The sequence below is a fragment of the Phoca vitulina genome, unplaced genomic scaffold (genome assembly GCF_004348235.1).
Source record: "Phoca vitulina isolate PV1807 unplaced genomic scaffold, GSC_HSeal_1.0 scaffold15, whole genome shotgun sequence".
NCBI lineage: Eukaryota > Metazoa > Chordata > Mammalia > Carnivora > Phocidae > Phoca > Phoca vitulina.
The window spans coordinates 4,979,126-4,995,285 of NW_022589718.1; the positions used below are offsets into that span (position 1 = coordinate 4,979,126).

General features: G+C 35.2%; 1 protein-coding gene across 1 annotated transcript in view; it reads right to left on the minus strand.

Annotated features, from left to right (window-relative positions):
• LOC116637752 (A disintegrin and metallopeptidase domain 3-like) overlaps positions 1-16,160 on the minus strand; it is a 145,093-nt gene that overhangs the window by 20,774 nt on the left and 108,159 nt on the right. Inside the window, 2 exon segments of the mRNA XM_032413245.1 lie at positions 11,368-11,500; positions 13,170-13,256. Of these exon segments, the coding sequence (XP_032269136.1) occupies positions 11,368-11,500; positions 13,170-13,256 (220 nt within the window).

Below are 16,160 nucleotides of genomic sequence, written 5' to 3' on the forward strand. Positions count from 1 at the left end.
GTAATGTATGGGGATTAACATAACAATAAAAAAATTAAAAAAAAAAAAGAAGGTATGGTCCATATATACAATGAAATATTACTCAGCCATCAGAAAGGATGAATACCCAACTTTTACAACAACATGGATGAGACTGGAGATTATGCTAAGTGAAAGAAGTCAAGCAGAGAAAGTCAATTATCATATGGTTTCACTTATTTGTGGAACATAAGGAATATAAGGAAGGGAAAAATGAAGGGGGGGAATCGGAGGGGGAGATGAACAGTGAGAGACTATGGACTCTGAGAAACAAACTGAGGGTGTTAGGGGGGGGGATGGTTAGCCTGGTGATGGGTATTAAGGAGGGCATGTACTGCATGGAGCACTGGGTGTTATATGAAAACAATATATTGTGGATCACTACATCAAAATCTAATAATTTATTGTATGGTGACTAACATAACAAAATAAAATAAAATAAATTAAAAAAAAATGATATAATAAGTTTTTACCATAACTGGCACTTACTTTTATTTTTAAAATTTTTTGTTCTTTTTAAATTTTATTTTAATTTCCTTTTTTTATTGAAGTATATTTACAGTGTTAAATTACTTTCAAGTGTACAATATAACAATTCAATAATTCTATAATTCGTGCTCATCAAGTGTACTTTAATCCCCTTTAACTATTTCACTCTTAAAAAACAATAATAATAAACTAGGTTAAATTTCCATATTACCTGCATAAGGTGATATTGTTTTAATTTTGACTATATTAATTAGAAAATAGATATTCCCCTAAGTGTTATGAAGGCATTAGGGGAAATTGGGAAAATCAATGAAATCTCAATTTAATTAGTCAAAAGAAATAAGCCAGACAACTAAAATACTCTAAACTAAATTAATGAATCAGAATTACCACCAAAACAACCATGAGGATATTAAACACAAATGAATTTAATGCCCTCCAAAACAAAAACTTATTAACTTCAAAATGCAGACCAATCCAATTATACTATAAGAAGTGGTTTACTCCAAAAAAGTGACTCAGGATGTTTCATGTATTATAGAAAATTGGCAAATATATTCAAAAATATTGAAATTAAGCAAATATGTAGCAGGCTTACACTATGGTAGAACTCAATACTTTTCAAGTTCTCCTTCCTTGTCTCATCCATTAGAGAAGATCAACTCTCCATCAATTCACCTTAACTAAAAATTATATCACATTAGAAGTGGAGCTTCCTTATGTGCTTAATTACTCCAAAGGCTGATTTAAAAAATTGGACTAATCATTACTGGATTAATTGGGCAATATCTATTATTCTAAGGAAGAAAATAAGGCTTCCACTTTGGTCAAGATAAAATGTTTTCATTAAATGGTGCCAAACTAGTCCTGTATGATAAAATTATAAAACAGGACAAAAGACATGAAAGAAATGATTTCTGGAACTCAATAGGAAATTCAAAACTTTATCTGAAGGAAAGAAAACATGGCATAGATTTTATGAAAATCCAATTCTACCTATATACAATTTGCTCATCTCAACACAGAGAATTGAAGTCCTAGGCAAAGTACAGCATTCCCACCGAGTGAAGAAGGCAGAGGAAAGAATTCACAACTGTTGAAAAGGCTAGTCTCTGCAGGGTGTGGCACCGACAAGAAAGATGCTCTGTAGATTAGAGACAGCAGAAGTGTTAAGAGGGAGATTCCCAGCAGTTCTTGGCAAGAAAGATAAGATATATATATATCTTATATATTAGCCTAAAGCTAATTATACAGCTGATTATTGAATTGAGAATGGAAAGGAGATACCAGAGTTGGAGCAGTGCTGGAAAAAGAGCACCAAGGAGATCTCAATTTCTTCACATCCACATTAACAAATGGTGCCTGTATTTTTTATTATGATCATACTAATGAATGTGAAGTAGTATCTCATTGTGGTTTTAATTTTCATTTACCTAGAATGTTTACCATCTTTTCATGGGCTATGGCCATTTATATATCTTCTATGGAGGTGTGTTTATTTAAGTCTTTCCTAATTTTATTTGAGTTGTCTTTTTATTATGAATTTGTGTTCTTTATATATTCTGAATACAAGTCCTATATGAGATATAATATTTGCAAATATGTTCTCCCATTCTGTAGTTTGCCTTTCACTTTCTTGTTGTATCATTTGCAGCACAAAAGTTTTTAATTTTGAGATTGCAGGAGATGGCAGCAGTGTGAGAAGATCCTAGGCTTGCATCATCCCACAATACAACTAGATAACTATCAAATCATCCTAAATACCCCAGAAATTGATCTGAAGATAGATAGAACAAACTCCACAACTAAAGGTAGTGAAGAGGCCACATTAAAGAAGGTAGGAAATATGGAGATTCAACTTCAGAGAGAAATGGATCTTGGCCATTGTGGTGGGCGGGGGGAGCCACAGTTGAGGAGAAGAGTAAGAGAGAGACTAGCACACAGGGGGGCACACAGGAAAACTGAATTTCCATAGTAATTGGCTTGGAAAGTGAGAAGGCCTGAATTTCATGAGTTCTTACAACCAGCAGGACTTAAAGCCTATAGTTTTAAAGGTCAGGATGTTTAGCTCTGGGAGAGTCCAGAGGCATTGGGGCTGCTCTTGGAGAGAAGGCAGGGCAAACAGCCCACAGACATACAAAATGGAAACAGTAATCTGAAGAATGCCTGGCGCACACAGTGGGAAGCTTAGTTGCTCATCTCTGAGAGTTTTCCAGAGAGTCACCATTAACAGAGAGGCCCTTCTGGGAATACTGGAACTGGCATATACCATTTCCCTCCCCATCCCTCAGCATAAACACGGGGTCATGTGCAGAACCAGTACCAACACTTGTTACCTAACTGGCTTATACAAAGCCCCACTTTCTTATGATCCTGAAGAAATTCCCTTCCCACTCATACTTGCCTCAGTCCAAGCACAGTGGCCTCTTTCCTCAGAAGATCAGCCAAACCCCTGCCAACAGCTTGTCTCCTGATCCAGGAGTTTTGCAAGACCTCAGTTCCATCAGTGGCAGTGACAGGTCTCATTTCACAAGCAGACCAGAGCACACCTAGTTAAAATGTGTCACATTCAAGCCTGGGACCAAACACTGCCCACAACAGGCAAAGAGAGCTTCTGCAGATGACTGGCCAGAAGGATAAAAATGGCCAGCAGAACACATGCAGCATACATTGGAGATACTTCTAGAAGTGCCAGGCCCTGAAGAACAGGGAGACACTAAATTTCAGGGCATTACAAGACCTCTTCTTCATAAAGCCCTTACCTTCAAGAACAGGAGACATAGCTGACATTCCTAACACACAGAAACAGGCACAGAGAATTAGACAACATGAGAAGACAGAGGAATTTGTGCCAGATGAAAGAACAGGACAAGGTATGGCTGGAGATCTAAGCAAAACAGATATAAGTAACTGCCTGATGGAGAATTTAAAACCACAATCATAAGGATACTCACTGGACCTAAGAAAAGAGTGGAGGACATCAGCGAGACCATTAACAGAGAGATAAGAAGTAACATAGCACAGATAAAAGGCTCAATAAATGAAATGAGAAACACAGTTGATGGAATGAACAGCAGGCTGGAACAAGTGGAGGAACAAATTAATGACCTAGAAGACAGTAATGGAGGGTAATCAAGCTGAACAAAAAAGTTAAAAACAAAAAAAAGAATTATACAAAACTAGAATAGACTTCAGGAATTCCGTGACTTTGTGACTTCGTCAAATGTAATAACATTCGTACTATAGGAGTCCCAGAAGGAGAGAGAGAAAAATGGGTAGAGAATTTATTTGAAGAAATAATAGCTGAAAACTTCCCTAATCTGAGGAAGAAAACAGATATCCAGATCCAGGAGGTACAGAAGACCCCCAATAAAATCAACAAAAGTAGACCCACAACAAGGCATATTGTAATTAAATTGAGAAAATATACTGATTTAAAAAAATACTAACAACAGCAAGACAAAAGAAGAAAGCTACATACAAAAATATACCATAAGGCTATCTCAGCAGTACTTTCAGCAGAAACTTTCCAAACCAGAAAAGAGTGGGATGATATATTCAAAGTGCTGACTAGGAAAAACCTGCAGCCAAGAATACTCTATCCATCAAGGCTATCATTCAGAACAGAAGGAGAGAGAAAGTGTTTCCCAGACAAACAAAAACTAAAGAAGTTCATGACCACTAAACAAGCCTTGCAAAAAGTATTAAAAGGGACTCTCTGGGTGAAAAGAAAAGACCAAAAATGACAGTATGAAGGTAGGAAACACAAAAGTAGTAAAAATGAATATTTCTATTAAAAAAATCAGCCATATCCAACTCTTGGTTTCAGCTCAGGTCATGATCTCAGAGTCATAAGATCGAGCCCCGCATCAGGCTCTGCTCTCAGTGCAGAGTCTGCTTGGGATTCTCTCCCTCTCCATCTCCCTTTCCCCTGCTGTCTCTCTTTCTCTCTCTAAAATAAATAAATTTTTAAAAGAAATCAGCCAAAGAACTCACAAACTAAAGAATGTAAAATATGACACCATATACCTAAAACATGGGGAGGAGAGGAGTAAGAATGGGTTCAAACTTAAATAACCATGAACATAATATAGATCGCTATAATGCAGAAGATGTTATATATAAACCTAATGGTAATGACAAGTCAAAAACCATTAATATATATGCAAAGAATAAAGAGAAAGAAATCCAAATATATCACTAAAGGTAACCAGCAAACCATGAAAGACAGAAAGAAAGACAAGAAAGTATCAGACAAAATCCTCAGAAACAAAGACAAAACAAGTAATAAAATGGCGATATCTATCAATAATTACTTTTAATTTAAATGGACTAAATGCTCTAATCAAAAGATATAGGTGATAGAATGAATAATTAAAAAAAAAAGACCCATCTGTGTGTTGCCTATAAGAGATTTGTTTCAGACCTAAAGACACCTGCAGATTGAAAGCTAGAGGACAGAGAAACATTGAACACGCAAATGGATGTGAAAAGAAAGCTATGGTAGCAATACAATATATAAGACAAAATAAACTTTAAACAAAGACTATATCAAGAGACAAAGGGGACACTATGTAATCATAAAGGGAACAATCAGAAATAAAACAAGATATCAAAAAGTACATAGAAACAAATGAATATGAAAACACACCAGTTCAAAACCTTTGGGACACAGCAAAAACTGTTCTAAGAGAGACATTTATAACATAAGGCAAGAAAGTAGAAAGAAAAATATCAAATAGAGGGAGGAGTTTAGATGGCAGAGTAGTTGGAGGACTTTATGCTTGCCTCCTCCCTTGAACTCAGCTAGATAATTACCAAATAATTCTAAACACCCAGGAAATTGATCTGAGGAGTGAGAGAAAGAACTGCACAACTAGAGGGAGAAAAGAGGCCCCATCATGGAAGTTAGGAGGTGCAGAGATGTGATCTGGGGGAGAAAAGAATCATGGGTGCTGTGGAGCAGAGGGAGTCCTGATCATGGAGATAAGAGAGAGAGAGAGATAAAGCAGCATGCAGGGGATTGCACAAGAAAAACACTTCCCTGAAACCATTGACTGGGAAAACAAGAGGGGCTGATTATCAAAAATTTTTACAAGTCAATGGAGCCAAAAGTCTAAAGTTTTAGAAGTCTGAATCATCACCAGGGCGGAGCCTGGTGGGGTAACAGTGCTCCTGTGGAGAAGGAGGGCAGAGGCCTGGGAGCAGACAGCTGCTCTGAGGATCTCCTAGGTCACACTGGGAGACACAGTTGGAGTGCATTTGGGAGAGGCAGCAGAGCCTCTCAGGGGACAAGAAAGATGTCAGGCGCCATTGATCTGCCCCTTCCATTAGCATAGGGGCAGAGATGCCTGCTGAGGGCAGCTAACCTCGATGCCCACTTTTTGCTACACTTTACTATAAAATCTGAGCCCCTGCACTGTCATGTGACTGCTGCTCTAGGACAAACCAATATCAGCCACGGTGCAGTGAAACCCTCCCCCAGAGGATCAGTGTGGGCCCGCGCCACACCATGTCCTTAAATATGGAGTTTTGAAACCCAGCTGTGTGCCTGATATAAAACACAGGAGCACTGGGCAGATGGCTGGGACACAGACAGGGTGAAGGCAAGGATCTGATGTAAGCCTAGGGCAAAGAGGGGAGATAGTTCACTCTTCTGTGAGGGCTTCCTGAACAACAGCAGGCACAAACTCCCCTCTCCAGGAAAAAGAGTGGGCAGATGCCATTTTTCACCCTTCCCATCAGCACAGATAGACTTCAGCTAGTAGCACAGCACACACAGTGGAGGCTTGAGCTGTGTGCACCAAGCCATGCCCCACTGTGCTCTTCAGGTGTCTTTTTTACTAGGGAAAGTGTGTTTGAGAGCCAGAGTAGTAGTGGGCCCCTCCTCCAGAAGACCAACACAACCACCCACACATACATACACCAGGTCTACTGATCACAGAATGCTACAAAGCTTCAGCTCTAGTAGAAATACATACAATTACACACAGGCTTTCCTAACACACAAAAGACAGAGTCATAGACAAAAACGCCAAAATGGAGAATTCATACCAAAAGAAAGAACAAGAAAAGGTCATGGCCAGGGATCTAATGAAAATAGATATAAGTAATATGCCTGAACCAGAATTTAAAACAACAAACATTAGATACTAGCTGGACTTGAGAAAAAGCATAGAAAAAAACAGAGAGACCTTTACCATAAAGATAAAAGACCTAAAAACTGGTCAGGCCGAAATAAAAAATTCTATTACCAAGATGCAAAACCAACTGGATGTAATGACCACAAGGATGGAAGAAATAGAGGAATGAATAAGTGATACAGAAGATAAAATTATGAAAAATAATGAAGGCAAAAAGAAGAGGGAAAGAAAAATATTGGATCACAAATGTAGACTTAGGGAACTCAGTGACTATAAAGCTTAATAACATTCATATCATAGCAATCCCAGAAGAAGAGAGGGAGGAAAAAGGGCAGAAGGTTTATTTGAGAAGATTATATCTGAAAACTTCCTTAATCTGGGGAAAGAAACAGACACCAAAATCCAGGAGACACAGAGAACTCACATCAAAATCAACAAAAGACAGCCAACACCAAGACATATCTTGGCAAAATTTGTAAAATACAGAGATAAGGAAAGAATCCTGAAAGCAACCAGGGAAAAGAAATCTCTGACCTACCAGGGAAGGCAAACCTGGTTAGCAGCAGATTTCTCCACAGAAACTGGCAAACCAAAGAAAGTAGCATGATATACTCAATGTGCTGAATGAGAAAAACACGAAGCCAAGAATATTCTATCCAGCAAGGGTCATTCAGAATAGAGGGAGAAATAAAGAGTTTTCCAGACAAACAAAAACTAAAGGAGTTTGTGACCACTAAACCAGCCCTGCAAGAAATGTTAAAGGGTGGGAAAGAAAGACCAACAGCAACAAAGACTAGAAAGGAACAGAGAAAATCTTCAGAAACAACAACTTTACAGGTAATACCATTACACTAAATTCATATCTATCAATAATCACTCTGAATGTAAATGAACTATATGCTCCACTCAAAAGACACAGGGTAGCAGAATGGATAACAAAACAAGACCCATCTATACGCTGCCTACAAGAGACTCATTTTAGACCTAAAGACAACTGTAGATTGAAAGTGAGAGGATGGAGCACCATCTATCATGCTAATAGCATCAAAAGAAAGCCGGAGTTACCATACTTAAATCAGACAAACTAGATCTTAAACCAAAGACTTAAACAAGAGATGAAGAAGGACACTATATGGAAAACAAGAAGATCTAAGAATCATAAATATTTATGCCCCCAATTTGGGAGCACGAAAATACATAAAATAATAACAAACATAGAGGAACTCATTGATAATATACAATAATATAGGCGATTTTAACAACCCACATACAGCAATGGGCAGATCATCTAAACAGATAATCAAAAAAGAAAAAATGGCTTTAAATAACACAGTGGACCAGATGGACTTAACAGATATATTCAGAGCATTTCATCCTAAAGCAACAGAATATACATTCTTTTCAAGTGTACATAGGACATTCTCTAGAATAGATCACATACTGTGTCATAAATCAGCCCTCAATAAGTACAAAAAGACTGAGATCAACCGTGCATATTTTCAGATCACTCACTATGAAACTTGAAGTCAACCACAAGAAAAAATTAGGAAAGACCACAAATACGTGGAGATTAAAGAACATCCTACTGAAGAATGAATGGGTGAACCAGGAAATTAAAGTAGAATTAAAAAAACACATGGAAGCAAATGAAAATGAAAACACCATAGTCCAGAACCTTTGGGATGCAACCAAGGCAGTCCTAAGAGGGGAGTATATAGCAATACAGGCCTACCTCAAGAAGCAAGAAAAGTCTCATAGACACAACCTAACCACACCCAAATGAGCTAGAAAAGAACAACAAATGAAGCCTAAAGTCAGAAGTGAAAGGGAAATAATAAGGATTGGAACAAAAATAAATGACATAGAAAAAAAAGGTAGAACAGATTGACAAAATTAAGAGTTGTTTCTTTGAAGGAATTAATTGATAAACCCCTCACCAGACATATCAAAAAGAAAAGAGAAAGGGCCCAAATAAATAAAATCACAAATGAGAGAAGAGAGATCACAATGACCACCACAGAAATGTAAACAATTATAAAGGAATATTATGAAAAATTATATGCCAACAAAAGGGGAATCTGGAAGAAATAATGGGTAAATTCCTAGAAACACAAACTGCTAAAACTAAAACAGGAAAAAAAAAAACAGAAAATTGAACAGACCCTTAGCAAAAAAATTGAAGCAGTAATCAAAAATCTTCCAACAAACAAAAGTCCAGGGCCAAATGGCTTCCAGGGAAATTCTACCAGACATTTAAAGAAGAATTAATACCTATACTTCTCAAACTGTTCCAAAAAATAGAAATGGAAGGAAATTTTTCAAACTCATTCTACAAGGCCAGTGTTACCTTGATTCCAAAACCAAAGACTCCACTAAAGGGGAGAATTACAGGCCAATATCTCTGATGAACATGGATGCAAAAATTCTCAAGAAGATACTAGCAAATTGAATTCAACAATACATTAAATGAATTATTCACTACAATAAAGTGAGATTTATTTCTGAGCTGCAAGGTGGTTCATTATTTGCAAATCAATGAACATGATATTCCACACTAATAAAAGAAAGGATAAGAACCATATGATCCTCTCAATAGATTCAGAAAAAGCATTTGACAAAGTACAGCATCCATTCTTGATAAAAATCCTCAACAAAGTGGGGATAGATGGAACATATCTCAACATCATAAAGGCCAAAAACAAAAGACACACAGCTAATATTATCCCCAATGGGGAATAACTTAGAGCTTTTTCTCTATGGTCAGGAATAAGAACTATGTCCACTTTCACCATTCTTGTTTAATATAATACTAGAAGTCTTAGACTCAGCAATCAGAGAACAAAAAGATATAAAAGGCATCCAAATAGCCCAGGAAGAAGTCAAACTTGCACTATTTGCAGACAACATGATACTCTATGTAGAAAACCCAAAAGACTCCACCCAAAAATTGCTGGAACTGATACAGGAATTCAGCAAAATTGCAGGATATAAAATCAACATACAGAATTCTGTTGCATTCCTATATACCAATAATGAAGAATCAGATAGAGATCAAGGAACTGACCCATTTACAATCACACCAAAAACAATAAGATACCTAGGAATAAACCTAACCAAAGAGGTGAAAGACCTATACTCTGAAAACTATAGAACACTGATGAAAGAAATTGAAGAGGACACAAATGGAAAAGCATTCCATGCTCATGGATTGCAATAACAAATATTGTTAAAATGTCTATACTACCCAAAACAATCTACACATTTAATGCAATCCCTATCAAAATACCAACAGGATTTTTCACAGAGCTAGAACAAACAATCCTAAAACCTGTATGGAACCACAAAAGACCCTAAATAGCCAAAGCAAACTTGAAAAAGAAAAGCAAACCTGGAGGCATCACAATTCCAGACTTCAAGCTATATTACAAAGCTGTAGTGAAGATAATATGGTACTGGCACAAAAACAGACACAGAGATCAATGGAACAGAATAGAGAACCCAGAAAAGGACCCACAACTCTATGGTCAACTAATCTTCGACAAAGCAGGAAAGAATATCTAATGGAAAAAAAAAAAAAAACAGTCTCTTCAACAAATGGTGTCGGAAGTACTGGACAGCAACATGCAGAGGAATGATAATGGACCACTTTCTGACACCATACCCAAAAATAAATTCAAAATAGAGAAAGACCTAAAATGAGACTAAGGATACAATTGAATTACATCTTTGAACTGCTGAAAGTAAAAATTATCAATGAAGAATTCTACTTCACAATTTGAGACATTTTATAAAAATATTTTAAAGACAAAACCAGAGAATAATTGGTCACCACAAGATGTGTGTGTGTGTGTGTGTGTGTGTGTGTGTGTGTGTATACATATATATTTTTTTTTTTAAAGGAAGTTTTTCAGTGAGAAAGAAAATGACCCACATGGAAATAGGAATTTGCTGGAAGAGTTGAAAAGTCCTTGAAAACAGTAAATGGATGGGTAAATGGAAGTATTTATATTAAAAAATCTTTAACTTTCCACTGGCTGTTTAAGGCAAACATAATAATGTATTGTCAGGTTTATATAAACATATATGCATAATTACAAAAGCACAAAAGATGGAAAGATATTAATGGAATTATATTCTTATGAGATTTTTACATTATAGTATTTAGAACAAATGAATATGCTATGAAGAACATGAACAAATGTTCATGAATGTTCACCAAATAAATTTAAAAATGTTTCATACCATCTATTATCCATATGCTGTGGTTATAGATTTTGTTACTTTTACCTTTCAAAGTATGGTCATTTGAAAGATGCAACTAGCACATTACGATAGTTAACATCCTTGGAATATACAGAGTATATAGTAAAACTATCACCTATTCTGTAATTTAACCATACTTATCTATAAAACTCTGCTGTATAAACAGAAATGTTTTGGGAACCATGGTTAAAAATAAAGGGAGGTCTATTAGCATGTTCGCTTCTTGATTGGAACTAAAAGCATATACAAAATTTTGATGGACAGTATGATCTAGAGCTGTACTGTTTAATATAGCTGCCACTAGCCACAAATGGCTACTTAAATTTAAATTAAATAAAGTAAAATAAAATGGAAATTTTAGTTCTTTAGTTGCACTATTGACATGTCAGGTGATCAACAGCCACATAGTCAGTGAAGACCATTTCTGTAAGTACAGAAAGCTCTACTGAAGCACACTGATCTAGATACTAACTCTCTGGATACCAAAACCCATCATCATAACTTCCTCCTGGTGATGATGGTGTTGGTTCACAGTTTGGAGGAGAATATCCAACATCACAGTGACAATTAAGCAAATTATTGCAAACCTAAAACCAAAACCAAACAAAAAATTAGAACATTTTAGGTACAATGTAAAAATTAAATGCATTATTTGTGACTGCTAGTCAATGTAAGTTATTAAAATATGATCACTTTATATATACAGTTTTTACTTTAATGTGGAAAATAATTTTTACAATAAAATGTAATATAATAAATGTCATTGCAATATCTGTTCAATGTCATAGATACTTATTTGTCTCTTATTTTTAAATAATAATAGCATTCTGATACAATGAAAATGCCTTATTCTAAAAAGGCATAGAAATTATGAAGCTAGAAATTATAAAATAATGAGAGTTGACTTATATTATGAATTGTGCTAGATTTTAAAAAATGCCTGTGATAAGAGCCAACTTTTACAAAAAATGGGGGGAAAAACGTAAAGGAAAAAGCTTTCTTAACCAGACACAGATACCAAAATGTATTTTGCTAGAAATCGGAAGGCTAGAAAATATCTATAAATGTGATCTGGTGGATGAGTCAAAAGGGTCAGAAGCAGAATAGAGAATCTAGACATAGACTGATACAGAAATTAAATTTAAACTACATAAGAAAGGGAAAAAAAAACAGAAAAGAAACCGCTAATGTGGGACATGAAAGTGATTTGGAAGAAAATTTTGATACAAATCATGCAGGCAGGTCACTTTTTTCCTGGATTATTATATAAAATATGAAGCATCAATATGGCAGGAGACACTAGCCACAAAGTTAAAGCCAAATGCAAACTTGGAAAAATTTACAAAATTTCTACACCCTGGTAGATAATTTCACAATGGATGGACAAATAGAAATGTAAATGGCAAATATAAGGATACATACATGCTTAAGAACTGTATCTTTATTTCTTAACTAAATACAAATTAACAATAGATTCAGCATGTGAGAAGAAATTTTAAAAACTAAGAAGCTAGTCTGGCTAGAATTTGAGAAAATGCACATTTTCATTCATGATAGGTGAGAGCAAAAACTGGTAAAATATTTCTAAAAAACATAGTATTTGTGAAAATTTAAGTGGTGCATAAATTTGACCCATCACATTTCATTGCTAACAATTTAAGAAATCAGGTAATTGTGCAAAGGTGAATGTACAACAACATCCATTACACTATTATTTACATTAGTTAAGTAAAAATTTGACATTATCTAAAAGTCCATTGGTAAATGAGTTTTCAAATATAGTATGGAAGAGACATACATGGAAATAAACTGAAGCTATTAAAGGACAAAAGAGATCTGAATGGACAAGACATTCTGCTCTCACAAAAAGATTATAAGTAATATGTGTAATATAAATACATTAAGTGTGTTTAAACATATCAGTATATACACATTCAATTATAAGCAAAATTTATATAAGCATATATAAACATACATTTGTAATCTTCAGTAAACCCATCACCAAAATTTCATACTGGAGTATGTTGCATACTGCACTTTTGTACAGAGTTCAAAGTTTATTAGCTCATGAGGCCTATAATAACCTCAACACATAAATCATATGTATATGTAATGGAATCCACTTTCCTTATTTAACTGTAAGTTTCTAAAAGAAATTTCCACATCAAATAATTCTGAACCTTATTACTATCCTGGAAAAAGTTACTGACATGGATTTTAAACACTATATATAAAATTAGAGGAAATATTACATACCCCATGTCCACTGCAATTTTTTTCTGACTGACAATTTGGTCTATTTGGGTAGTCACTGGTTTCTTGGCAGCTTCCACGGAAACAATACTAAAATGTTAAAACAGCCAACAACAAAAATTTTAAATGTAAAGTCAAGAGTTGAGCAATTGTATTTGGTACAAAAATTAGATGCACAAGATAGATACAAATACACACTCCCACATACACACACACACACACGCATACACACCAGATGAATCTGGATTTCATGACATCTACTCCTTCTATTAAAAGAAGTTGGGAGTCCAAATGGCATGTTATTACACTACCACATACAAAATTCTGAGAATGAGATACTATTTTTTCCCCATGAGGGAGCACAGCTGTGAGTTTATTGGTACTAACTGGCATAAGAACAAATATAGTCAACTTGTACTGACCATTTGTAATGAGCTAGGATCTGTCTTTGCATTTTCTATGCACTTTTATAATATATACTCAGATTGACCCTGTGAAGATGTTTTTATACTCATTTTATATTTGCTAAAAATAAATGTACTCTTTTAAGGTCATGCATAAGTTACCGACAGACCCAATATTCAGTGCAAGAACTACTTTAGTCACAGAGCCACATATTTATTGATTCTGCTCCTGAGCCTATCACTAAATATCAGTGTTTCTGTCATTTTTATATTTATTTCCAACATTAATGATAATATATCTTCTCTTTCACATTAGCAGGGTGACCCTAGTGTAAATTATTTAATCCCTCCATGCCTCAGCTTATCCATCTTTGAATTTGGAATAGCAATTGATACCCAAATTTTTTTAAACTATAAGTTATAAAAAAATGTAGGCTATAAGGATGAAGCAATTTGTTAGACATAAAGGGATAAAAGTGATGTTTGGCACATAGTAAATGCTCACTAATACAAGGTACTGTTTTAGTTGTTTATTTACTTCATTTTCGTGTAGACTTTAAGTGCTTATTCCTCTATCCAAATTTTAATTTAATCTCAATATCTTTGGGGTATTTTCTAAGATTATCTGCTGGCTTTTCTCAGGTTATCTGATAGAATATCCACTATATGATGAATAGTCTTAAAAATCATTATTTTCTATCACCATTAACCAATTATCATCATAAAGGAAAGAATATCATCTTGTTCATTAACTACAAGTGCTCTGATGAAGCCAGCAAGAATAACAAAGTGTTGGACAAATCAGCATTACCTGTCCACAGAACCATCTTCATTCTAGTTCTCCTTAAACATTGTCATGAGGCAATAATAAACTAGTCATATTTCACTGGGTTGTCTTTAGGGGAAAAATAATCCAGGAAAAGTTAAGACCCATGTTTCTGATACAGTTTCTTTCAAGTAAACAGATCAATTTGTAGCTGGCTCTTTTGTAATGACAGCAAAAGCAAGAGACACCATGAAAGTACTTAGCCCTGGGCAATGGTTGGGATGATGTTTTGAATATAAACTAATCTACAAGACTTCCTTCTTTGAACAAGAGACACAAATAGTGTCCCAGAAGCAATCACATCACGTTTCAAAGAAAAAAACTACATATATATAAGTAAACACATATTTCCTAAAGAGAAATGTTTGGATTATGTAAGCATATTTTCTTATAGGCCCAGGTATGAGTAAGAAAAAGGCAGTTAATTTTATTTATTTATTCAATGATTAGCTTATCTAATTTTGGACAATTAAATGCCCCAAACATACCCCTCTTCAAGTTTAAAATGAATGTGCTGAGATGTGTTTATCTTCCCTACCCTATCTAAGTGAGCTAGAAATCACTTCAATAAACTATTCTCCTGTTCTGTCTTGTAAATTAAAAAAAAAAAAATCAAAAAGCTTTCTATCACATCTAATATTAAGCAAACTTGCATTGTTGGAATAATGCTTATCTCCATGCAGTATACTTTTCGCCAGTATATTACAGTATTAAATACATGTGTTTTATTTAAAATTTTATTATGATTAATAACAGAGACATACTTTTAATCATGTTATAAATAAGATATAAAGTCTCCCCTCTCTCCCTCTTTCTCTTCTTATCAAGATAATTTTTACAAAAGACCCACAGTTAATGAGAGTAAGGTAAAGACATCTTTCCTTTCCAACCACTCTGAAATCAACTGCACAATGTAGAGTAACAATGAAAATAAAGTATATCTGATGAATTTTTTAAATAACTACAGAATAATTCCAATTCAAATTCACAGACATGGCGCTCACAATTGCTCCCCTTTTCCTAATTAATGTGAGTAAAGGAGAATCGGAACAAAGCAATTAGAGAGATTTAAGAACTTCCTGGGATTTCAAAATAAAATGAAGGCCACTGATGGATAAAATGAAGTGAGGAAGCAACCACACCAAATACAATGGTAAAGGACAGAGACTGGTGCATCAGCCTCACAATGCTCTGGAGGATCTGCAGCCTCAGAGTAATAAGGAAAAGCAGAGGAAGAAGAGCCAAAAGGGCAGGTTGGGCAGTGGGGGAGCTAAACTGTGGAATTATCCATGGAAGTGTCCACAAAACCACAGAAGTAGTTAGCTCTCATATTCACTACTCACCTCTCCTTTCTCTCAATTACAAAATGCAGTCAACACAACACTTTTATCCCAAGGGAGAAAATTTCTGAAGGTATTTTGTTTCCTAAAGCAATTGAATCAATGATGACTATAGAATTTGGGCTTTTCAAGTGGTCTCTCCTCTAGGAGAGTCGCTATCCAATTAAACTACTGGAAGTACCTTGACTTAAATAGCTAATTCCCAAATAAAGACTGTCATTTGACAAATCCTTGTCACATGGAAAAGGCTGTCAGGTTTTTTTTTAATTAAAAAGAATGTAGGAGTAAAATGTCATGCCAACTTAAAGCTCCTACTGAACCAAGTAGGAAAAGTCAATCTCCCTCCCTCACTCACTCCCTTGCTTCTTCCCTTCCTTCCTTCCTTCCTTCCTTCCTTCCTTCCTTCCTTCCTTCCTTCCTTCCT